Here is a 24,635-nt window from a genome sequence, read left to right on the forward strand (position 1 = left end):
GCAGCACGGCACCTGGCGAGCGGCCCCTCGCGAAAGAAGAAGGTTCTCATTGTGGATCTGGACGTGCATCAGGTAGAGTCCTCAAAAATGCTTGGACAAAAGTATTGGGACACGTGGCTTTTACACGTACAGGGAGTTAAAAGGTGGAGCCTGATGGGGTTCTTCCACGCCAAACTCTTCCAAGCATGGCTCGTTTTGTGGGCAACAGAAAATAGCCTTTTCTGAACACAAAATTAAGATTCTGGACAACTAAATGTACTAGATTTAGTTGTCCCAGATTTTTTGGTTCTAAGGCTGTCAAAAATTATGAGGCGACTCAAATTGAAGATTTAATAGGACTTGAAACTGAAACTTAACTTGACATGTGTGAGTGCCTCGTGCACAAACGCTCCTTCACTCTCTCTCTTCAAGCCTGCATCTCACAACATCAGTAATGATGATATATGTGTGAGAGTGCAATAATAACACAGGTTGCATTCATTGTCCATCGTCTTCTAGCAGAATAGAGGCCAATTTTAAGGCATTTTTATTCTACCATAGGGACGAAAAATACCACATTCCGGCTGAAGATGACATCATTATGCAACGTGCGTACTGCGTAGTAGATGTCGAATTTCAAAATGGCCATGCCCAGAAACACAAACACTAACATTATACAGGAAAAGATTGCAATAGCACTACTTGTAATAATTATAAGGCTGCTATTTCATCAAGAGGAGGACATGCGAGCAATGTGCTGAAACATTTGAACACAGACCATGCAATAATTATAAATGAAAGTCGCGTTTTCGACGTCATCTGAACACAACAGGTACTAACACTGCCTATCCTGTTAGCGCTATTATTTGTTCAAGGGGAACTGCATTTATTTGGGAATTTAGCCTCACGTTCACAATCATTATGAAAGACAAGAACACACGTCTTTTTATTTTATTTTTTAGAATTTTAAAGTTGATAAACGCTTGGAAGATGGGGCTAAGGGAGCCTCCGTTGTAGCCTTCAAAACCTTCTAAAACAACTTCTCAACGTTTGCTGCCGCAAGTATGTATATAATGTAGTAACAGACACGTTCATAACAATATGTAATATGTTCAAAACTTACCGTATTTTGGTCATTTTATGCACAACCGGAACTAATTCTGCATTTATGCATTTATTTCCGTTTCCATAGCAGTTCACCGACTTCCTGCAACACATTTGTGCCTACTCCCTGAAACAAACGCGAGTGTTTTTTCTAATCATGACAGATTTGGTAGCAGACAACAAAGACGACTATTTTTGGACAAATGAGGATTCATAACCTTATATTCTTGAAACTAAATATACGGAGGAAGTCGTGCTGCTTATAGTAGCGATAGAAGAGGCTGGAACGTTGGAGCAAATGGAAGCCGAGAGAGTGTGACATGGTCATGCTGCAAAACTGGAACTTTTTAGCCAAGCTATGCCGAATTAATGGAGTACCCAAATCACCTGGAAACGTCCCTCCCCCCGTCCCACCCCCGGCCAGCTTGACCAAACGCACAATTGTCCATTGAGTGAGTCCCTATACTATTGATCATGATGCATGCAGCACATCACCGTACAACTACAGTACATACGCTGTCGAGCTAGCTGTGTACAAACAAAGCATGAAACGTGGGCTAACACTTTACAGATACTGTGATATAATTGTTCATGTTTTTCAGTCAGTACAGCTTGGTGTCCTATTGCAGTGTTGTGCATTACAAACTCACGCGTTTCATGCTCACGTAGCACGCTGATGTATTACTACGCTAGAAAAAGAGTTCCTCAATGTTCGCTCTTACAATAACAATGTTGCTACAGTTTGGTTATTATACATTTTACCGAACGTAAATTAAGTATTGGTGACGGTTTTTGAATGCATTTTTAAAGTGATTTAGTGGTAGAATTGATTGGTCCCATTAGCTGCATTGCCAGCCACCAAGAACGAGATGATTTTTACATGTTAAAAAGCGGGGGAAAAAACTACTTTTGTCTTTAATTTTCTCTAGGTGAATGTTCAATTGTAGTTAGAGAAAAGTTGCTTGTTTTCCCCCGACTAGATTTTCTCTGTCATTATATTATACAAGTGAAACCCAAAACATTTTAATATGATGTACAAGTCCATTCATGTCAGCAATGACCTTCAACTGTGAAACTATTATGTGATATTAACTTACTACATGCAAAGTGAGGTATGTCAATGATCATTTTGATGATCTTGGCTTACCCTTTTTCAATCCCCACATTTTCTGCGATTTTCATTCCAAGGTTTTCATAAACTGTAAGCCACAATCGTCAAAATTATAACCAATAAAGGCTTGACATATCTCACTTTACCAGTAATAATTTAATATCACATGTTACAAAATGTTAAATGTGTGTGTAATTTTCACATGATTTATTTAGTTGAATTTTACAGAAAAATATAAATTTATTTCATTTGTTTACAAAAAGTACCTTTTTTATTTCTAAGATGTGACCTCACTGAAGGCTTTCTAGGGTCATGTTACCTCTAAACTAAACTAAATTGAGGCTAATTCACCTTTTTTTCCTCGTTTTCCCCAAATAATAATCAATGAAAGAACCTTTAAGGCAGTGTTTTTCAACCTTTTTTGAGCCAAGGCACATTTTTTGCGTTGAAAAAATGCGGAGGCACACCACCAGCAGACATCATTAAAAAACGAAACTCAGTTGACAGTAAAAAGTCGATGTCACAATTGTTGGGTATGACTTTAAAGCAGAACCAAGCATGCATCAATTTAGCTCTTGTCTCAAAGTAGGTGTACTGTCACCACCTGTCACGTCACACCCTGACTTATCTGGAGTTTTTTGCTGTTTTCCTGTGTATAGTGTTTTAGTTCTTGTTTTGCGCTCCTATTTTAATGGGTTTTTCTCTTTTTTGGTATTTTCCTATAGCAGTTTCATGTCTTCCTTTGAGCAAAGTTTCCCGCATCTACTTTGTTTTAGCAATCAAGAAGATTTTAGTTGTTTTTATCCTTTGTGGGGACATTGTTGATTGTCATGTCATGTTCGGATGTACTTTGTGGACGCCGTCTTTGCTCCACAGTAAGTCTTTGCTGTCGTCCAGCATTATGTTTTTGTTTACTTTGTAGCCAGTTCAGTTTTAGTTTAGTTCTGCATAGCCTTCCCTAAGCTTCAATGCCTTTTTTTAGGGGCACTCACCTTTTGTTTATTTTTGGTTTAAGCATTAGACACCTTTTTACCTGCATGCTGCCTCCCGCTGTTTCCGACATCTACAAAGCAATTAGCTACCTGCTGCCACCTACTGATATGGAAGAGTATTACACGGTTACTCTGCCGAGCTCTAGACAGCACCGACACTCAACAACAACACATCGTTTGCAGACTATAATTACTGGTTTGCAAAAAATATTTTTAACCCAAATAGGTGAAATTAGATCATCTCCCACGGCACACCAGACTGTATCTCACGACACCGCGGCACAGTGGTTGAAAAACACTGCTTTAAGGAACTGAATCATTCAGCAGAATCGCAAGTGCAATCGGATGCGGATAAATCTTATCAATTCCCCTCTCTAAACACTCGTAAACGTGTTAGCGTCATTACATTCTGATTGTGTGTACAAATATGCATGAAAACAATCCTACAGACATCACACATGGAACGGTTTAGTAAGTATAAACCGTTGTAGTGATACTTACAAACGTTGCTTGGAGTGATAAATGAAGAATTCATACAAGTAGAAACGCTATTGATGAACGGAACTCCGATTGGGGGGAAAAAAAATCACTACCTGTAAATGGAAGCAGCACGTGCATTGAGCGAACTTGTTCAGGAGATGGCGCCATAGCACAAACAATAAAACACCCACTCGGTGTATTTACGATTTTTATTATCGCCATTGTAGCGAAGAAAAGTCAATAAATTAGCCGCGAAGAAAAATCAATAAATATGCCACAGGGTACAAAGTGAAGGAAAAAAGTAGTGGCTTATAGTCCGGCATGCCCTAACAAATCAAAGCCTTGCTTGATTATTTAAGGGCTGTGTCTCAAGACTTTTGTCCATTTTAACCCTACAAGATGTTTCACCTTTCCATTTCTGGCAGGGTGACGGCACCGCTTTCATCTTCCAGGACGAGCCATGTGTCTTCACCTTCTCGGTGCATTGTGGCAAAAACTTTCCTCTCCGCAAACAACACGGTGACCTCGATGTCAGCGTTGAGGATGGCCTGGAGGACAAGGAGTATCTCGCCACAGGTAACACAAGACATTCTTCCAACCACAGCGCAATAAATAATTGTTCAATTTATACCTTTTGCAATACAGTGGAGGCTCACCTTCCTTGGTTGCTGGAGTCTTTCCGGCCAGATCTGGTGCTGTACGACGCCGGCGTGGACCCTCACTGCGAAGATGAACTGGGAAGACTCCACCTGACTGACCGAGGTTTGAGTGACTCGCAAATGACTCACAAACCTCACTCATAGCTCTTTTTGTGGACTCTGGTGGTGTCTGCAGGGCTATATGAGCGGGATCTGTACGTGATGAAGACAGTGCTGAGCAGAGGCATCCCCATGGCAGCCGTCATCGGGGGAGGGTACTCGCCAGACATCGACAAGCTGGCCCTCAGACACTCCATTGTCCACCGAGCGGCGACTCAGGTGAACCAGACATTGGAGTAGTCACATGACATGTTTCTTATCTTTGTCTTACCTCAGCAATCTCCATGTTTCAGATTTGGAGGGAGCGCGGGATGTAAATCTTGAGCACTAAAAATGGATCGTCAGCATTTAGGATTTATCCGGTCTTACAGTTTATACAGGTTTGAATAATATAGCCTATATTATTCATACCCTGGCCAAATTGTGAGTTGAAGTGACTATAATATATGTTGAATGGATATATTTTAAATGGAAATGGCACGAGAAAATGCCAAGACTTGGTTGGGCCGTGCCAGCAACCTGAGGGTTCCTGGTTCAATCCCCAGCTTCTACCATCCTAGTCACGTCCGTTGTGTCCTTGAGCAAGACACTTCACCTTTGCTCTTGATGGGTCGTGGTTAGCACCTTGCATGGCAGCTCCCGCCATCAGTGTGTGAATGTGGAAATAGTGTCAAAGCGCTTTGAGTACCTTAAAGGTAGAAAAGCGCTATACAAGTATTACCCATTCATCATAAGATAAATTAATAAAGAATGCAACTTTCTACATTTTGACAAAAAAACGTTATGCACGTTTAATATTTTCAACAACTTCTTACACACTTGCCACTTTCTCGTGTTGTTTGCACATAGCACACCTACGTTATAATTAGAGGGGTGTCCCAATAGATTTTCATTCCCTTTAGATACCGATATTAAAGCCTTGAGTGTTGACTGATACAGATGTTGATCGGATCAGCACGAATCATACATACTTTCGTTTCGTAGTGTGGACTGTTAGAAAAGGTTTGATCTAGTGAAGTTAGTCAAATAGAGAACAATGGTAGGTATGAAATGATTTAACCTATGTATTTTGTCTTTAAATTGAAGTGGATTGGTAATTTGTTTTTTTGGGGAGACGGAGTGGCCAAAATAATTCAGTAAGTTAAGCTTGGGGCGGTATAGCTCGGTTGGTAGAGTGGCCGTACCAGTAACTTGAGGGTTGCAGGTTCGATCCCCGTTTCCGCCATCCTAGTCACTGCCGTTGTGTCCTTGGGCAAGACACTTTACCCACCTGCTCCCAGTGCCACCCACACAGGTTTAAATGTAACTTAGATATTGGGTTTCACTATGTAAAGTGCTTTGAGTCACTAGAGAAAAGCGCTATATAAATATAATTCACCTCACAATTCACTTCACTCATGACAGTAAATTGAATGATGTGGGCAGATTTGGTACTGGATACTTTTTAATAACTTCTGCCTTGTAGACTGTATGTGTAAGTAATATGCAACTATATTTAATACTTGTTTATATTGACAAATGTGTTTTTGACTGCAATATTGTTCAAATACGTATGTCTAGCTTATGTGCAATTGTGTGTTAAGTTATGTAGCTGCTAGCTCCTAGTAGTCTATGGTCTACTATGTTTATCTAAAGTCGAAGAAAAGACCAACCATATGTGCTTATTGGAGGACATTTAAATGTTAATTGACTGTCCAGCACAAGTAAAGACGCCTCAAGACTGCTTGTTTATTTGTTTATAATTTATTTTACACGCAAGCCATAATCATCCAGTACCGTATTTTTCGGAGTATAAGTCGCTCCGGAGTATAAGTCGCACCGGCCGAAAATGCATAATAAAGAAGGAAAAAAACATATATAAGTCGCACTGGAGTATAAGTCGCATTTTTTGGGGAAATTATTTGATAAATCCCAACACCAAGAATAGACATTTGAAAGGCAATTTAAAATAAATAAAGAATAGTGAACAACAGGCTGAATAAGTGTACATTATATGAGGCATAAATAACCAACTGAGAACGTGCCTGGTATGTTAACGTAACATATTATGGTAAGAGTCATTCAAATAACTATAACATATAGAACATGCTATACGTTTACCAAACAATCTGTCACTCCTAATCGCTAAATCCCATGAAATCTTATACGTCTAGTCTCTTACGTGAATAAGCTAAATAATATTATTTGATATTTTACGGTAATGTGTTAATAATTTCACACAAGTCCCTCCTGAGTATAAGTCGCACCCCCGGCCAAACTATGAAAAAAAAAACGCGACTTATAGTCCGAAAAATACGGGTACTTGTTTTTTTTGTTTTTTTAAATATCGATTAATATCAGATCAAGTCCCCCCGAGTTATAACTGAAGCAGTAATTCAACCTCATTATGACCCTGCGTATGGGTTTTGTATAATTTCACCCTTATGTGAACTTTAATTTAAACTTGTCTATTGTTTAAACAAAGATGTGAGCACCAGGGGGCGATCACACAGCTTACTTTGTAAAAGCAGCTAATTGATTGTTGTATCAGTTTTGAGGGGGAACTGCACTGTTTTTTAAATGTTGCCTATCATTCACAATCCTTTTGTAAGACAAGAACACGAAAACGAAGAAGTAATCATAATCCTCACAAAGGTAAAAAAAAAAAAAGTGGATGCAAACAAGTGTTTTTTTCTGTGTCTTTCTCGCTATCTTCATGTCTAAATTGAAAGTCAAAGTTTACCAACTACTAAGTTTATGGCTACAACCTTCTACTATCCAGGTGAGAGGCATGATTTATAATCTAGAATTTCACCAACTCAGAGGCAATGCAGCATCTCACCGGCTCAATATGTCACCATTGTTACTGCATAAGCTAGTTAGCTCTGATCACGGTCCCACTAAAAGTATTTTTTTTGCGTTAGCACTTCTAATAACAATATTGCTAATACTTGGTCAATATTCAGGTCACAAGATGTAAATGGAGTATTGTTGATTTTTGGGCGCAATAGTGTACTCCATTAGCTGCATTGTTAGCCACCTCATACTTACTGTATTTTACAAATTAGAATGCATAAAAAAAGAAAAATCGGTGGATCGGTGCGGCGTCTTCAGTAATGCGGACGCTGTATCGATCCGTTGTGGTGAAGAAGGAGCTGAGCCAGAAGGCAAAGCTCTCGATTTACCGGTCGATCTACGTTCCCATCCTCACCTATGGTCATGAGCTTTGGGTCATGACCGAAAGGACAAGATCACGGGTACAAGCGGCCGAAATGAGTTTCCTCCGCCGGGTGGCGGGGCTCTCCCTTAGAGATAGGGTGAGAAGCTCTGTCATCCGGGAGGAGATCAAAGTAAAGCCGCTGCTCCTCCACATCAAGAGGAGCCAGATGAGGTGGTTCGGGCATCTGGTCAGGATGCCACCCGAACGCCTCCCTAGGGAGGTGTTTCGGGCACGTCCGACCGGTAGGAGGCCACAGGGAAGACCCAGGACACGTTGGGAAGACTATCTCTCCCGGCTGGCCTGGGAACGCCTCAGGATCCCCCGGGAGGAGCTGGACGAAGTGACTGGGGAGAGGGAAGTCTGGGCTTCCCTGCTTAGGCTGCTGCCCCCGCGACCCGACCTCGGATAAGCGGAAGAAGATGAATGGATGGATGAAAAAAAGAAAAACGTGTTCTTGTCTTACAGGGATTGTGAATGAAAGGCAAAATTCCCCCCAAAAAGTGCAGTTTTCCTTTAAGAGCAGTGTGCTTTTAACAACCTACATACTACCTTATTAACATTTAGAACAGCCTGACTACTAATAACGCAATACACAACAAAGGATGTCATGAACAAAAACGTTTAATAAAATGAAAAAAACACCCATTTACAGGATTGTCACACAAACAAAGAAAACACCTCCTTGGCTCGATGTTTCAAGTTTTTCAAAGTCTATTAATAGTTGGCGTCAAGCAGCGACATACTTGTGGTACAGTGCAATGTTTATTCACAGTATATGAGGCAGTCCACCGCTATGTTCTACTTCTACACATACCACACGCGAGTACACAAGACGGCGACATTGAGCGTTTATTGGAGAGAACCATATCTCCTCGTACATGCAGCTGTAAACCACACAGACTTCACGATAAAACGACAAAAATAAAAAGTTTAAAAACAAAGCATTAAGGTGTTCCAAACTTTGGCTTATTAAAGTCCAAAGAGGATGTTGATTCTCTTGCAGGATATTAAAAAAAAAACACTACCGTGACGCACACTACTGTGGATTGCTACCAGACAGTGTTGTCGTACTCTACCGGAATGAACACTTTAAACACGCCACAATCTGCTGCACACCGTCCACACAAAGTAAGATGCCAAAGACAATTTAAAAAAGTGAACAGTCGTGCGTTGCAGCCACGGAGTAATTTTTAAGACTTAAAACCTCCACGGTGGTGATTTCAGGAATCATACACCAACCAGTGAAGTAAAAACTGTGCTAAAACTCAGAGGCAGGCCAATAGAACGAACACAATCCAAGAAGAATCAGATTATCCACGGCTCTACTTTCTCAGCCACCACGCACCAGTTGGCGTGATCGAAGTAGGTGTGGTGGACGTGGAGTTCCTCCACGTGATTCTTGATCAGCTCGGCCAGCTCGCCCTCCCTGAAGACGTGATAGTACCTTAGGCAGGAGCCGTCCACCTGAGGACTCGGTGTGCTTTCCTGCTGCTCCTCATTCCCTCCCTCGTCAGCCTCTCTCAGGTGCTCCCTCTGGAAAGGGACGAGATCGGGCAGCGCCAGAGAGCCGCACTCCTGCGCCAAAGAGACGCTGCGCTTCTCCTTCACGATGGGACTTTTGGGCTCCTTGTGCAGATCTGTGCCCGAGTCGAAGACGTCCTCCTCGGAACCGACGACGGACGGAGGAGAGAAGAAGCTGGAGAACTGCTTGATGAGGCCTCGTCCTCGCCCCCGCAGCCCCGCCGTGAAGCCCTCGTTCTCCACACTCGTGGGCGATAAAGTGCTGAGCTCTCTGGAGGAAGAACGGGAGATGGACAAGCTTCCGAAGTCGAACACAGAGTCCAGGGAACGGGAGAAGAACCAGAGTCTGTGCGTGCTCTGCGCAGGCGTGGCGCCAGCGAGCTCCTCGTCGGCCACCGAGGATGTGCTTCTGACCTTCCTGTGCTTGTCTCCGCCGTCTATGGGCTCGCTCACGCTCTGTGCCGCTGCCCTCCGTCTGGGTTTGAAAGCGGAGGGCGAAAGAGGATTGGGGTTCCACGGAACAAAGATGTCCTGCTTCTCAAATTTGCGACGCTTCTGCTCCATGGCCCACACGTAGATCATGATGCGTCCCCCCGCTCGGAGCGTGCGAGCCATCTCTTTTATTGCTCGGATACGACGTTCTTTGGTGGACAAATGGTGGATTACTGTGACAGAAATAGTCATTTGTCTGGTTAACTAACACATGTTAGTCGGAACAAGCTGTTTAAGCCTTAGCATTTGTACTACTTTAAAAAAAAATGTTGAACAGTACCAGTCAAAAGTCTGTCATTTAAATCAGGGGTTCTTAACCTTTTTCACCTCAGGGCCCAACTTTTCCACTACAGATATGCCCATTCATATATTAACACTGAATTAATAATCTTACTCTTAATTTTAATTGTATTCAATAATTTCATCTGACCTACTTACAGTTTACAACCTTGTCAAATAATATGAAACCATGTGTTAATCACAAAGATTATTTAACACATAAATCTTAGGCTTGAGTCAGGCTGATTAGAAAAATAAGTACTAACCAAATATATTGCATTAGAAGGGACTCAAATACACGACGAAAAATAAATTTACATACAATTACTGTATGTTGTACTAAAATAGATAAAACTAAAAAATGATTGTTTCTTAAAGTGAAAGTGAAAATACAGCATCACCCCTTTAGTCATAATTTTTGCGCTTAAAAAACTTCTATATGACTACCTCAAGACTTCTTCTGTTTGCTATAGTCGTTACTGCCACAAGTGGTATAAAAGTGTATTACAACTGAGTACCGCTGCGGCCCATTTGGACCCTAGCTGAGAAACTGACTTTTTTGGCGGCCCAACAATGAGTCCTGGCCGTATGGTTGAAGACTGATTTAAATGCATTATAGTACTAGTACTTTATACATCTGTTATCTACAGCAGCCTGTTTAGGCAGCAAAACAGTCCGGCTTTAAAGTAATCATGCCCGGAGCTGTTTGTTGCTTTAAAACAGGGTATTGCATCATTGTATTGATACAAGCCAATCGATCAACAGAACAATCATGTATTAATTATTAATCATCAGTGAGGCAGAGCTCGGCTTTGAGGGGAACTTGCATAACATTCCAGAAACCTTATCAGCTTTTAGCATACCGGTTTCAAATATACAGTGTTAAACATACAATGGAACCTCCATTTACGAACGCTTCTGTTTGCAAACTTTTCTGTTTACGAACCTTTAAATCGTGCCAAATGTGCCTCTCTATACAAACGCTTCATTCATTGGTTTTGTGTCCCGCTGGCAGCCATTTTGTTCTTGCTCGTGTTGAAGAGATTGAGGAAGCCGGCTTCGTACCATAGTAAGTTTTTAATTGTGATGAGAACTGACTTCTGGAAAAATATGCCAAAGCGAAGTTATTTCAGAGCAGCGGAGAAGACTACCTTATGTTCAACTGTGCCTCTTCCAACGGTACACACACAGAACGCCCTCCCTTCACTCCCTCTGCTCGTTTCTCTCCTCTCGTGAGCCAAAAGAGCAGCTCACAAGAGGACCTTTGGTAAAGATAATGTAATGTAAGTGGATTTTACCTTTTAAAATGTTTACTATTGCATCAATATGGTTGTTACAATTAAGAATTTTTGTGATTTCTGATCATTTGTGAGAGCACCAAAGGGACTTCTGTGTGTGTGCGCGTGTTGGCAGCAGCGCATGCAGGACAGTTCAGCTTGCCGTTTTGGCTTGTTAATAAAGAGACTTGTAGTGTTTGTTCGATATACAGTACTGTATAGCACTTTATATTGTGTTCAAACCTTCACAAAAATATGGACGTTTGTCAAGGCTGGGACCCATTATTTATAGTTACATTTTTTTCTTACAGAGTAATTAACTTCACTATAAAAACTTTTAGATTTACAAACCGTGTTCAATAACCAATTAAGTTCGGACATTGAGATTCCACTGTATATTAAATAGTGAAGCACCGAAATTTAGACCGATTTTGGCCCAAAATTGCATTTTCGTCTATTGGTCAAAAAACATCGCCGAAATAGCACTGCCGAAACAGAATGTTTTGATGACGCAAGGAAAAAGCATGCGATTGTCTGGAGTGGAGGCAACGTGTTTGTTATGTGGACGTACTATAATGTATTCGCAAAATATCAGCGCTCTGCAAAAATGTGCAATGTGGAAATATCAAGAGGGCTTTCAAGGAGGGGAAGTGCGAGCTGGGCTGCTGCGCAAGGCGAGAGTGACATAGCTGCCAACTCTTCCCGATTCTGCGGAAGACTCCCGGAAACTACACTCGTCTACTGCTCACTTAAAAACCTCTCGGATTGTGACATTTTTGTGAGGATATACAATACTCAAGTTTGTCAATCCAATTACGAAAATAATAAGTACACATTGTAGGAATGTCTCATATTAAGTGCGATCGGAGCGGCATTGAAGACGGCCAAAGAAGAAAAAACGCATCGATCGTTGGTAACCTAGCAAATACTTGGGCTCTGATTTATATATAGACTTGACAAGAATGAAGACAGCACTAAATTCTAGAGGTGAGACAAAGCCGATTCAGAGCTTCTTCAGGTACGTCACGCAGAACTTTTTAACGAGGGCCAACTCCGGCCCACAAGGACCGTTGGATAGTAGTCAAAATGTATTTGCTGACTTTTTGGCAGCAGAATACTTAATAAAACATTTGTATTTTTTACAGTAGGTCCTTAAAACACACCTGTCATACAGAAGATTATGACTTATGTGTCTTTAAAGTCTGTTCTTAAAAATAGCACAGCGCTCCTCTCCAGATCTCGCATAAAATTTGACTTTTTGACTATACAGTATTATCTATTTGATTTGATAAAAATAGAAATGTCCGATAATGGCTTTTTTGCCGATATTCCGATATTGTCCAACTCTTAATTACCAATACCGATATCAACCGATACCGATATATACAGTCGTGGAATTAACACATTATTATGCCTAATTTTGTTTTGATGCCCCGCTGGATGCATTAAACAATGTAACAAGGTTTTCCAAAATAAATCAACTCAAGTTATGGAAAAAAAATGCCAACATGGCACTGCCAAATTTATTATTGAAGTCACAAAGTGCATTATTTTTTCTAACATGCCTCAAAACAGCAGCTTGGAATTTGGGACATGCTCTCCCTGAGAGAGTATGGGGAGGTTGAGGTGTGTGTGTGTGGGGGGCGGGGAGTGTATATTGTAGCCTCCCGGAAGAGTTAGTGCTGCAAGGGGTTCTGGGTATTTGTTCTGTTGTGTTACGGTGCGGATGTTCTCCCGAAATGTGTTTGTCATTCTTGTTTGGTCTGGGTTCACAGTGTGGCGCATATTTGTAACAGTTTTAAAGTTGTTTATACGGCCACCCTCAGTGTGACCTGTATGGCTGTTGACCAAGTATGCATGGCATTCACTTGTGTGTGTGAAAAGCCGTAGATATTATGTGACTGGGCCGGCACGCAAAGGCGGCGGCGTTTTAAAAAGTCATACATTTTACTTTTTGAAACCGATACCGATCATTTCCGATATTACATTTTAAAGCATTTATCGGCCGATAATATCGGCAGTCCGATATTATCGGACATCTCTAGATAAAAATGTGGAAATCTTAAATCACATGTACAAAATTGTAAGACTTACTTAAGGTATGTACATGTCCTGCCCCCTGGTCCTTAGCTTTCTGAAAATATGACCCCCAAAACGGTTCAGTTAAATAGTACTAAAACTTAGTCCTATCCTGATGTTCTTTTTGTATTTTATCTTTATTTAATTATTTTTTTAATGTACACTGTCTTGTTAGTTATTACAACACATTTTGTATTTATAAAGCAAGCATATCATTAAACAATATTATAAAATGATGCATTATGAGTGCAAAATATGAATGAAAATCTTAAGATTAGTGGGGGGGTTTAGTGGCCATAGTGTGGTTAATTAGTTTCCTCATTTTTGGTTTTGGACTTCTGTGTATCCCTAATTTCAAATGACGAAATACAAAAATATAGCCTAACTATTGTACTCGCGTGAAAGATTAATTCAATGCACAATTATATTTCTGCATTCCCTTACTTCATACACATGCACAGATTCAGGGGATGCATGAATTCCACTCGACGGAAAAGTGTCTCCAGACTTTATTTAGCATGATGGGGAGCTGCTAGCCCTGCTAGTGGGACTCCAAAGAGACAGGCAAAACAGCGTGTTGTGCAATACGGTCTTTAACGCACATCGAGGACTCTACGGAAGTGACTGCAGCAGCCCGGGAAAAAGTGTACTGCTCGCCAGTGAGGTGGTCATGGAGCTCTGTGCTCATGCACAATGGCCTATGGCGTGGGCCGCTTCCATATGAGCCGCCGCAGGTTGTGAAAGTGCTTGATTTAAATGTTAATATCACAAACTGTCACCCTAATTTATTTGTGGTAGCTAAATTTGTGATTAAAATGTGATTATTTCTGCAGACCTAGTACTGATAGATGTCAGACATGCTTTTTAACCCTTAACATATTTACTTCCTCCTACTTTGCTCGATTGCAGCATTGACAATATCAAAGCGGTACAGTCGTCACCTGCAATGGAGAGCACCGCGTCGAAGCAGCCGTCTCTGTAAGGCAAGTGGAGCCCGTCGCACATCTGGACCTCGTGCCCTCGACTCCAGGCGATGTCCACCAGGGGGCGACAGACATCGCAGCCCAGCTTGAACACCTCCTTGTTGATGTCGAGGTACTTGCCATTACCGCAGCCTGCAGACGATCCATGAAACCAAGACATTTTAAATAGAGATCAACCAGTATGGTTTTTTCAGGGCCGATACCAATTATCAGTAGTCAAGAAGGCCGATAACAGATATTTTGAGCCGATATACATTTGCAGTTAAAAGTTATCAAAAATAATACCACTATAAGTCGGTAAACTGCTGGAAAAGGCTTTAGGTTGTTTATTAAAAAAAAAAAATTGAAAACATGGGACCAGTAGCGACATAATGTTTAATGCGAAGCTAATGTTGTGGTTGATTTTGCAACAAACCTCGTCAGAGGAATTTCACACATTTTATTATATGTGTCTGCTGCTGGTCAGAGGAGCATCAACATTTGTATTATACAATATGTAAATCTCCTGGTAAACTGGTAATAATATGGGATTTTTCAAATCAATTAGTTGTTTTTTTGCCTGGACTTTAACAAAAAATATCTACACCATAAGAACTTGCCATCCACTCAATCACAATTTTATAGGAGTTTATGGATTTGATTCATTGTAAGGTTATATTGTAAAATATTGCGAAAATTGAAATAAAAACATCGCTTAAAGTTGAGACATGTTTCCAGCTGGCTGACATTTCTTTCTGGATGTTACAGAAAGTATGAGAATGTGTGAGCTGCTGCCTGCTCTTCTTTACTTATATAATACATATTTAATATATTTGTCAAGATATTTACAGTTTGTATTTTTGGAAGAGATGTTTTTTCTGTCGCCTTTTCACCCCTGTTGCATTATTTGACTGAATCACAAAACATGAGTGTTGCGGACGGAGGCTGGATTGTTGCAGTAGCGAAAACAAACAAAGCGGGACCAGACCGGGAAGATGCCAGGAAAGAAGGACAAAAACTGGATTTCCCAGCAAAAACAGGAGACGTACTGTAGACAATCAGCACTGAAAGAGGGAAAGTGGCAAGTCGGAGGGTGGGGGGGCTGCTACTCGTATGAGTAAACGCAGCTAAGCAGACCGGGCAAGAAATCTCACAAGAACTCAAATAAATGGCCTATTACATATCAAAACGCAATTGGGGAGAATCATTGACAATGAGAGTCATTTTTATTATTTAATTAATTGTTTTTAAAAATGGCTGCAGCAAAAAGGGCACAATTTTTTCATGCAGGGTAAAAAAGGGCTGGTACTCGAGCACTGGGTTGTTACAATCAACTTCACTTTTTCTTTTTCTTTTTTTTTTTAATATAAATACTGGTATCATTTTTGAATATATTGTATCTGCTGGTGTAGATGTTAAAAAAAAAAAAAAAGCAGATACCGATAAAAAAAAAAGGCTGATCATATTTCTATACTGTGTATATATATATATATATATATATATATATATATATATATTCCGATACACACGTAATTAATATCAAAAAATGCATTCGATAGAACGTTAGATACATTTTCTTTTCAACGTCGGAAGAAACAGGAAGTGTTGAAGCAAGGTTTATTTGCATGAACAAACATGGCTGCATAACCAAAGTTTATTTTGTTTTGGTTTGTATCCTGCTAAAATGCTAAACATAACCACAATCTATCAACGTTTTTTTACTTTAATGGCTATTGTTATTTTTTTCCGTGGAAGCTTTGATGCGTATGCGTGGGCATGCTCACTAGCGTTGTCGCTCATTTTTACGGCTCGCACATTTTCCCAGGACACGGGCACTAAACCTGCAGAAAATAGTTATTCTCAGGTTTCTCTATGTTTAGATCACTAACGATATATTAAACACTTACCGTATTTTTCGGACTATAAGTCGCAGTTTTTTTCATAGTTTGGCCGGGGGTGCGACTTATACTCAGGAGCGACTTATGTGTGAAATTATTAACACATTACCGTAAAATATCAAATAATATTATTTAGCTCATTCACGTAAGAGACTAGACCTATAAGATTTCATGGGATTTAGCGATTAGGAGTGACAGATTGTTTGGTAAACGTATAGCATGTTCTATATGTTATAGTTATTTGAATGACTCTTACCATAATATGTGACGTTAACATACCAGGCGCATTCTCAGTTGGTTATTTATGCCTCATATAACGTACACTTATTCAGCCTGTTGTTCACTATTCTTTATTTATTTTAAATTGCTTTTCAAATGTCTATTCTTGGTGTTGGCTTTTATCAAATACATTTCCCCCAAAAATGCGACTTATACTCCAGTGCGACTTATATATGTTTTTTTCCTTCTTTATTATGCATTTTCGGCAGTTGCGACTTATACTCCGGTGCGACTTATACTCCGAAAAATACGGTATATCAGTTTACAGTTTACAGCTATATCGTCCAGCCCTAATACCGACATACGTCAAAATATCAAATATCAACGCAGATTATCGGATAACCTGTCCATCTAACGTTAGAACGCTGTGATAAATTAGCTCTCAAATTACCCACCTATGTCGGCGACGATGCTACCCGGCGGCTGGTCCAGCAGGAACTGTCGGACCTTGGGCCAGGCCTTGTAGCGGCTGTCGTTGAAGTAGGGGGCGATCTTGTCGTAGACACTGTGCACATGGTCTCGCTCCAGCCGGCTGGCAGCCTCCTCCATCATGAGTCGTCGTCGTCTCGCAGCATCACGCCTGTGAGGAGGGAATGAGGATGTAGCACTTTGTTTAATGGAGGCGGCCACGTTTAAAATGTCATCAGTCGCCTGCAGCGGGGGGAGGGGGCAGGGGGGTGTATGAACTGCAATTAACGCCAAGGTGGCAAGGAGGGACGCTGATGTCAAAAAAAGAAAAGAAAAAAGAAAAGGTCACTGCAGAAATCCTGCTTGTATTAAAATATGAGCTTTTGTTAAAAAGGAGATGTCTGTAGCTTCTTACAAGACTCAGTGGCAGATTTACAGCATTGGCTGACATTTTTGCAATCACAACCACTTTCCACTACCTTGGCTGAGGCTGTGGAGGAGATTCAAAGCTGCGGATAGAGTTGCAGCTTTATTGCATTAGCACTGCAGGACCCTCCATCACACATTACTACATTTGGACAGAACCACAAAGCCTCCTGTCTTCCTTATTGGATAGATCTTAGTGGCTTCCTTCGCAAAAAAACAATCTGCATGGTAGTAGACAACTACAAAGCATCCCACAAACAGTGGCACTATATCAATATATATCGCTATAGACACGTAATCAATATCAATAAAAAATGTGTTCGATAAAACGTTGGTATTTTTTTCTTTGTTGGAAGAAACAGCAACACGCCAACGAGTCAATAATGTAACAATATCAGCTATCAAGTTTGGTTGCGCAATCTTCTTGTCTCGCAGTTGATTCTTTGCATGAGAGAGAAGAGAAAAGTAAAAATGAGTGCTGCAAAGAGCAAATAAATTGTGGATAAAACTGGAAAAGTCACCTTGACAGTACGGCAGTTTTTTGGATTTTTTAAAACAGACCGTTGTCAGACCGAAGGCCACACCACCTTAGCTGCGCTCATCCTTGAAGTCGTTTAGGTTTCTCTATGTTTACATTTTCACACTTTGCACTATTTTGTCACATTTCATCAAGCATTTCTTACGTATTCCTTATTTTTGCACCTTCATTTGAAGAGGTTATTGTTAAGTGTTCAATGTGATTTTAGAATTTTGTTTGATTGTGTGTGATGAGGTGGCGACTTGTCCAGAGTGTACGCCGCCTTCCGCCCGATTGTAGCTGAGATAGGCTCAAGCACCCCCCGCGACCACGAAAGGGATAAGCGGTAGAAAATGGATGGATGGATGGATGTTTTCCATGCTTGTGTTTAGGGATGTCCCGATCCAGGTTTTTGCACTTCCGATCCGATACCGATATTGTTTTTGCACTTCCGATCCGATACCGATACTGACCGATACTGGCCTATCCGAGCATGTATTAAAGTTTAAAGTTATTTAGCCTACTTAGTTGTCAGAATCATGTTGAAAAGGGTTTTAGTACTCTTGATAACAACTAGCTAGCTGAATTAGGGGAGTTTGAATAATACACAATGGTTGGTAACAAGAAACTGACCTGTTTATTCAAGGATAAACACAAAATAGACAAAATTTTACATGACAAACAGAAATGGCATCATCGAACTAGGGCTGGGCGATATGGCCTTTTTTTAATATTGAGATATTTTAAGGCCATATTGCGATACACGATATGTATCTCGATATTTTGCCTTTGCCTTGAATGAACACTTGATGCATATAATCACAGCAGTATGATGATTCTATGTGTTTTGATTGATTGATTGAGACTTTTATTAGTAGGTTGCACAGTGAAGTACATATCCCGTACAATTGACCACTAAATGGTAACACCCCAATAAGTTTTTCAACTTGTTTAAGTCGGGGTCCACTTAAATAGATTCATGATACAGATATATACTATCATCATAATACAGTCATCACACAAGATAATCACATTGAATTATTTACATTATTTACAATCCAGGGTGTGGAGGGGGGCGCCGGATGTAAGTGTCAAAAAGACAGCCAAAAGAGTTTGATATGAGAATAAATCTAAAGTTAAAATATAGGGAAGAAATGCACCCATTTGCAGGAAATGTAGTCTTGATTTTCAAAATTTTCTTTCAAGGCTTGCATGTCTACATTAAAACATTCTTCTTCATACTGCATTAATATATGCTACTTTTAAACTTTCATGCAGAGAAGGAAATCACAACTAAAAATATCACAAATTTTTTCATACGGTGTTGATGTGGAAATTTTTGCTTCAGCATTTTGATGGTGTGGACGTGTGGCACCAAATGGAGATAAGCGTCTCGACAGACGTCACAATATTTGAACAATGATGACGAAAACTGTTTTCTCTATCGTGTCCGTGTGTCGAAAATTGTTATGCGCTTATTTTTTAATTTGATTTTGTGCGTGGCATAGATTTGCTATGCACAGAGGACGCTTAAACAGTGCGCAATTGCACAGGCGAGCACCTAAGAGGGAGCGTTGCTCGCACGGCTGCGCTAGCATCACAGCTAACGTTAGCCATGCTGCTACCTCTCTGCTCGGGGAGGACGTATACGTATGTGACGTATGACGTGACAGTATGTGACGTGTGTAAGAAGGTGCACTTGCTGCCTGTGAGAGGGAGACACAGGAAAGAGTGAGAAGAGCCTGTCGTGTAATGCCAGCAGCTAAAAGCAACTGCGTGAGAATTCACAGACGTGTGGATGTGTTGAAGGTGTGCTGGAAAATGCGGAACGGAAATTACGGAGCAGCAGAAAAGTGGAATGTATTATTTAAATCGGTGCGTTGGAAAACACGGATCGGAGTTTTTTTAAAAACTGGATCTGGATGGGCATTTTCCCATGCCTTGCCGATACGCAATTTTTGGCAAATATCGGCAGCCGATCCGATCCAAATATCGGATCGGGACATCCCTAGTCCAGAATGTACCTCGCCTTCCGCCCGATTGTAGCTGGGATAGGCTCCAGCACCCCCACGTGACCACGAAAGGGATACGCGGTAGAAAATGGATGGATAGATGGATGTTTTCCATGTTTGTGTTGACATTTATTTTCCCTTCTGCCGTGATAGCTGAGGGGATTATAATTAGAGGAAGGTTACATTGGTTGGTTGGTTTAGGTTTATTTTGAACATGTATAAAGAGACATTATACATGATATATTTTACATTAACATTTGAAATAAAAATGTTAACATTTATTATATTTTTCCATAGGTCATGAAAAATATCAATTATCAATATCGACTGATATAAAGAATGTATATCGTGATACAATTTTCAGACATATCTCTCGGCCTATCGATCGATATATAACACTCATATCGTGATACAGTTTTCAGACATATTGCCCAGTAGGGGTGTACCTGTATTGTGGATTCAAAATCATCACAATAACGCTGTGACGTCCGACGGTATCAAACGGAAACTTTTTTTCTGGTGCTTTTGCATCGGCCGGTGTAAAAATAAATTAAATATCCCATAATCTTCTGCGCAGCGCGGGACCAGAGGGCAAGACCGGAAGGTGAGGGCGTGGAATGCAGTAAAAGGGAGAAAAGGAGGAAGCATGCGGAATAAGTTTAATCAGAGTAGATAAAGAGTTGTATTTTATGGACATTTCCTGAACATTTCATCAAAGTTCATCCATAAGATTTTGAGTAATGTTGCTAACTAACAAACCCTGGCAAAAACATAACCTGTTTGGCGGAGGTCTGCATACTAACAGTCCTCACAGTGCACCGCCACTCAGGGAAAGCGTCTGGACGGAGCGCGAACTCTGCACAAGGGCGGAAATATTACAAGCTACTTGATAAACCACCACCCGGAAAATATATTTGAAACCAGCAAAGCTAAACATCAATTTTCTTAAGTATTTGCATTATCAGAAGTTAAATTGTCATATATTTGCTTGAAACAGAGGATGTTTACGCAGTTATTTGCACTAAAGAATTAAGTTTGTAGTAATAAATACAATAAAACATTTGAGCAACACAGTAAGTGTGCTTATCCTAAAAATTCACGCTCCTTCATTGTACACACTATGGCATTTTGAAGTCTTTTTGGGGGGACAATTCCACAATAATATCGTACCGTGGCTTTAAAGGAGAACTGCACTTTTTTTTGGAATTTTGCCTATCGTTCACAATCGTTATGAAAGACATGACGACAGATGTAATGTTTTTAATGCATTCTTACTCGTAAATAAACACAAATAAAAGTCTGCTTACAGCGGAGCCAATGGGAGGTCCTCTAGTCCGCCCATAAAACCCAATAAAAAAAAAACTTAAAAAACCGCCAAAATACTCAATTTACATTTCGTGATTTGAATATTAACCAAGTATTAGTGATATTGTTATTTATAAGCGCTAACGCAAACTAACTATCGTGTGCCTATGTTGACATCGAGTGGTGAGCTGCTTCCACGTTTCCTTGCTCATCAAACTTTATTCTAGATAATAAATCATGCCTCTCACCTGGATAGTAGAAGGATGAGGACGTAATCCAACAAGTCAGTACACTGACAGCCAATTTAGACCCGGAAATTGGCAAGAACGACACAAAAAGAGGCTTGGTTCCACCCCCCTTTTCTTTGCGAGGATTATGAGTCATTCTTCATCTCAATTGGAAAATACGAACATCCTAGCGATCTGCATTCTAATGACAGCAGACCTTGTACAGTAAGGGATGTTTTATTATATTTGTTGGCTCTCATGAATTCTGCAGTGAGTAATAATCAGTGATGTAGTGGGGGACAAAGCGAACGTTGTGATATGTTCTGGAAATGAATGTGCTGCGTATGCTAAGAATTGATCAAAATACATAAATATTACATATTATTATAAATGTGCCGGTTACTACATTACACACACACACACACACATATATATATATATATATATATATATATATATATATATATATATATATATATATATATATTAGTGTTGTCCCGATACCAATATTTTGGTACCAGTACTAAAATTATTTTGATACTTTTCGGTACTTTTCTAACTAAAGGGGACCACAAAAAATTGCATTATTGGCTTTTTTTAATTTTTTTATTTTAGGGTACATTAAACATATGTTTCTTATTGCAAGTTTGTCCTTAAATAAAATAGTGAACATACAAGACAAACAAAGGCTCCTAATTAGTCTGCTGACATATGCAGTAACATATTGTGTCATTTATCATTCTATTATTTTGTCAACATTGTTAAGGACAAGTGGTAGAAAATGAATTATTAATCTACTTGTTCATTTACTGTTAATATCTGCTTACTTTCTCTTTTAACATGTTCTACCTACACTTCTGTTAAAATGTAATAATCACTTATTCTTCTGTTGTTTGGATACTTGACATTAGTTTTGGATGATACCACAAATTTAGGTATCAATCTGATACCAAGTAGTTACAGAATCACACATTGGTCATATTCAAAGTCCTCATGTGTCCAGGGACATATTTCCTGAGTTTATAAACATACCGGTAATATACATTTAAGAAAGAAGATGTTGTGATGCCAAAAGAATATCGACGTAATCATAGTAGTATCGACTAGATACGCTACTGTACTTGGTATCATTACAGTGGATGTCAGGTGTAGATCCACCAATGGCGTTTGTTTACAATTTTACGCCGGTGAGCTGCGGTGTGTAGTGAAGCATGTTTAGCTATTCCTTGTCCTGCAAGGATGATACTTGTAAGAAACGTACTTTATTTGTCGCCATGGAGGCGAGGATTAGTGATTTAGAAGTAGTTAAAACACTGCCGACAGCGGCTGGACTTTAACCGCTAGCTCGCTAGCCGTGTCTTAAAGCACTTCTTCCTGAGGGCGTCTGTGTTATAACTTCACCTATATCGTTAGTTTTTAAGCCAAAATGCGTCCGTTCTCCCTTTTCTGTCTACACACTGTGTCTGCTTGCAAGTACTCCGTGATTGTGCGCTGCCGAACATGCTCGTCTGCTCGTAAACCAGCAATGACACGACGTGACGACGGCGACGGGGGCGCGGGGGGGGTGGGGGACCGGTACTTTTCAGAGGCGGTTTAGTACCGAATATGATTCATTAGTATCGCGGTACTACACTAATACCGGTATACCGTACAACCCTAATAAATATATAAATATACAAAACCTTAATGGAGGTATTCTGAAGTTTTTGATCGCATGTATTCAATATTTAGAATGCATTAAAAAAATAAATTTGTCGTTATGTCTTTCATGATAATTGTGAACGATAGGCACAATTCCAAAAACCTGCAGTTCCCCTTCAACATCGTGATAATATCTTACCGTGGAATTTTGATATCGTTACATCCTTATTGCCAAAGGCCTACTATTAACTTCAAATTGTCTTCATGGTCGCTTCTATCTGAGGCAATCTGCAAGTCGCCTTTGGTTCTTATTGACGTTTCCATCAATAGGAATCTAACTGTAAACACACAGCTGCAGGTTTATCCTTTCAGCCATCTATTGGCACATTTGTTATTGCCGCGACCAAATGAAGCGGCGTGCATGTCTGCTGATGAGGTCACGCCGTCACCAGAGACGGGACACGTCCTTGGGCGCTTTGGAACATTAAACACTCAAAGTGCATGCAAGGCCAACAATTCCCGGTTGTAAACCGATGGCCGACGGATGCGGCGCTCTCTCCTCTGGGCCTGCCTGCATCGTCTCATCCAAGTGGAAGGAAAACATCCCTTATGTAACGCCGTGATCGGGCCTCCTTCACGGTTGCCGAGTGTCCCCCTCCTCCTCACTACAGAGAGGTGCTCATTATGTAATCGGCAGCAGAGAGGCCGCCTTAGTCAACTAATGAGCAGAGACTGGAAATGAATGGACTGTGTTCTGCCGGGCCGCCGATGCAGAGGTCAAACCTCAGCGGTGCTCTAACACCATTATTGTCACTCATGATTGAACATCCTGGGCTGCATAGTCATGCTCTAAGCAGTCGTTAAAAGGCGCTCCACCGCAGACAAACAGGTTTATCCGTCCAATGGAGGCTGGAAGTCATGACTCAACTTGTTTAAACTTAAGATCTTGTCAATGGCGTGGTGTCCTCTGGGAGAAGACACTTGATCAAAGCTAGATTAATCAAACAGATGCAAAAAAATATATTGCAAAATTTCTATTTGTATTCAAGTGAATCCCATCCACAGGTTAGGACCCTAAAGTTGCACACATTCACTCGGTCCCCACATGTGTCGCACACTGCACCAGTGTTGTATTGCAGCTTCACAGGTCGAACCTATTGCAACATTTTAAAAAAAACGATAAAGCTTCTACCTACCGTGAAGGGCTTTAAAGATGCGTCGTGCAATGGCAGGTGGCTTTTTTGGGGGGGGTCGCTGGAGGTGAACTTCCCGCTCCCTAATTGATGGCGCTTCCACCGGGCGGCCACGCACCGGCTCCCCAGGGAGGCACCGGGCACATTTTTTTTCTTTTTCTTTTTTTTTTACACCTCAATCGAGCGGAGAAACCAGTGGTCGCCACCTTTGTGCGCGACCGCCCGATGCGAACGAGCCGCCGGACTGCTTCGTTGCCATCATCTTCATCGTTACAAGCTTGAAGCGAACACCTGTGAAGCCCGCGGGAAGGTGCGGAGAGTTACTTCCGGTGTGGATGACACAATAAAATCCGGCGGCAGCTCCCTTATTGAATGTCACATCCCAATACGTTGAATTGTTCATTCGGAAGTGGTTTAAAGAGTATTTTATTATTCTAGTATAAATATTTAATGCTAACATCCCCGCATAGTAGCACATTATTGTCTGCGACGCACA

At 40.7% G+C, this 24,635-nt stretch overlaps 2 protein-coding genes across 4 annotated transcripts in view; one reads left to right on the forward strand and one right to left on the reverse strand.

Annotated features, from left to right (window-relative positions):
- The window catches only part of hdac12 (histone deacetylase 12), a 20,986-nt gene extending 6,659 nt beyond the window's left edge, over positions 1-14,327 (forward strand). Inside the window, exons 4-9 of one of the 3 annotated variants that reach the window (XR_009816592.1) lie at positions 1-72; positions 4,092-4,242; positions 4,312-4,428; positions 4,501-4,643; positions 4,718-4,804; positions 14,181-14,318. The exon at positions 1-72 is cut by the window's left edge and continues 125 nt beyond it. Coding sequence is in view for 2 of the 3 variants with exons in the window: in XM_061972532.2 (XP_061828516.1) it covers positions 1-72; positions 4,092-4,242; positions 4,312-4,428; positions 4,501-4,643; positions 4,718-4,741 (507 nt within the window). In the remaining variant the exon portion in view is untranslated. Of the gene's footprint in view, positions 73-4,091; positions 4,243-4,311; positions 4,429-4,500; positions 4,644-4,717; positions 6,554-14,180 lie in introns of those variants that run through there. The other 2 variants (XM_061972532.2, XM_061972533.1) reach the window with 2 other exon arrangements.
- trmt9b (tRNA methyltransferase 9B) lies at positions 8,227-24,429 on the reverse strand. The gene is made up of 4 exons (XM_061972531.1): positions 24,143-24,429; positions 16,806-16,990; positions 14,213-14,386; positions 8,227-9,809 (listed from the first exon to the last, which is right to left on the reverse strand). The coding sequence occupies exons 2-4, from the start codon at positions 16,960-16,962 to the stop codon at positions 8,929-8,931; spliced, it is 1,212 nt and encodes a 403-aa protein (XP_061828515.1). The 5' UTR covers positions 16,963-16,990; positions 24,143-24,429; the 3' UTR covers positions 8,227-8,928.
- Positions 24,430-24,635: the final 206 nt, after the last annotated feature.

The sequence above is a fragment of the Nerophis lumbriciformis genome, linkage group LG17 (genome assembly GCF_033978685.3).
Source record: "Nerophis lumbriciformis linkage group LG17, RoL_Nlum_v2.1, whole genome shotgun sequence".
Lineage (NCBI taxonomy): Eukaryota > Metazoa > Chordata > Actinopteri > Syngnathiformes > Syngnathidae > Nerophis > Nerophis lumbriciformis.